Here is a 1,510-nt window from a genome sequence, read left to right as displayed (position 1 = left end):
ACCTCCCAACACCCCACCTTCCACCTTCCACCTTCAGCGTCCTGGCTCTGAGGGGAAAGAGGTACCTGGCTGAGTTCTGCTCCCATGGGAGGAGGTGCTGGCTGGGCAGGCCCTGGGGGCTGTGTGTCCCCAGCCCGTGTTCCAGGGCTGTGTGTCCCAGGGCTGTGTGTCCCCAGCCCGTGTTCCAGGGCTGTTATAGCCTCCCTGCACGTGACAGCAGAGCTGGAGCTGCAAGACGACTCCAGCACTGAGAGGGACCCGCTGTGTGACAGCAGGGTCAGCAAACAGCAGGAGAGCTCCTGGAGTTCCCCACATGGAAAATTTCCCGGCCTGTCCTGACCTGACGAACCCCCCGATGCAAATGTGACGTGGGGGCATCGATCCAAGGGGGATCTGAGCTGCCAGGGCTGGGAAGAGGCTCTAAATCACCCTCCTTGCTGCCCTGGCAGCCCGTCAAGGGGCTGGGAAAACCCTGCCGCCAATCCCGGAAAATGCCATCCCAGGAATCCAAAGCAGGAGCTCCTCAGCTGCTCTCAGGGATAAGGAATGACCTCAGAACAGAGGGAAAGTTCATTGTGAGCAACCATCCCACTGCTCAGGGACAGTCATCCCACTGCAGCACACAGAAATAAATATCCGGAGTTGGGAGGGACTCACCAGGACCATCCAGTCCAACTCCTGGCCCTGCCAGGACACCCCAACAATCCCACCCTGTCCCTCAGAGTGTTACCCAAACCCTCCTGGAGCTCTGGCAGCCTTGGGGCCGTGCCCACTGCCCTGGGGAGCCTGGGCAGTGCCCAACCACCCTCTGGGGGAAGAACCTTTCCCTGATACCCAACCTGACCCTGCCCTGGCACAGCTCCAGCTGGGTTTCAGGTCACCTCCAATCCAGAAATTTCCCATGGAAATGAACTCCCTGGAACCCTGCTGGGTTTTTTATGGCATCACCCAGGAGATTGTCTCTATTCTGTGCCAAATACCCCGAAAAACAGGCCGAAGTTTAGGTTGGGATTGCAGGGATGTGCTCGGAAAAGAAAATGTACCCACAGCTGGAAGGAGCAGCAAACACTGCACTGACACAGGCTGCCCTGAGGATGGGAATTCCTCCTGCTGGGAGCAGAGGGCAGGGCAGATCCTGGGCAGGATCCCCTGGGCCATCCGGGGCTGCGCTTTCACTTTGAGTTATCTCAGGAAAGGGTAGGACAGGGCTTGTGATTCGTCCAAGCCTCAGCTTTATCCGGCTGATGTCAACCTTCCCTGCCCTGCTGTGCCTTGTGATCCGCAGTTCCTGAACACCTTGAACTTCCTGAGAGCCGCCGGAGAGAAAAAAACCAAAAATAAACCCGAAAATAAATGTCAGAACAGCACCTTAATGGTGTTATTGCATCGCTCCGGGACGGCACGGGAGCCCTCCCTGCCAAAAGCAACTCGCAAAGAAAACGGAGAGTCGCTGTTTGGATGCAGCAAAACGATTCTAATGAGAAAAAAAAAAAAAAAAAAAGTTGGTTTT

General features: G+C 56.4%; 1 protein-coding gene across 4 annotated transcripts in view; it reads right to left on the bottom strand.

Annotated features, from left to right (window-relative positions):
* Window positions 1–1,510, bottom strand: part of CALCOCO2 (calcium binding and coiled-coil domain 2) — a 12,392-nt gene that overhangs the window by 9,996 nt on the left and 886 nt on the right. For 2 of the 4 annotated variants that reach the window (XM_017837110.1, XM_017837111.1), the window contains exon 1: window positions 66–176. In XM_017837110.1, the coding sequence (XP_017692599.1) occupies window positions 66–86 (21 nt within the window). In that variant the 5' untranslated portion in view covers window positions 87–176. The other 2 variants (XM_017837112.1, XM_017837113.1) reach the window with 2 other exon arrangements.

The sequence above is a fragment of the Lepidothrix coronata genome, unplaced genomic scaffold (genome assembly GCF_001604755.1).
Source record: "Lepidothrix coronata isolate B3197 unplaced genomic scaffold, Lepidothrix_coronata-1.0 Scaffold291, whole genome shotgun sequence".
NCBI lineage: Eukaryota > Metazoa > Chordata > Aves > Passeriformes > Pipridae > Lepidothrix > Lepidothrix coronata.
This window is presented reverse-complemented; position numbering and strand designations above follow the sequence as displayed.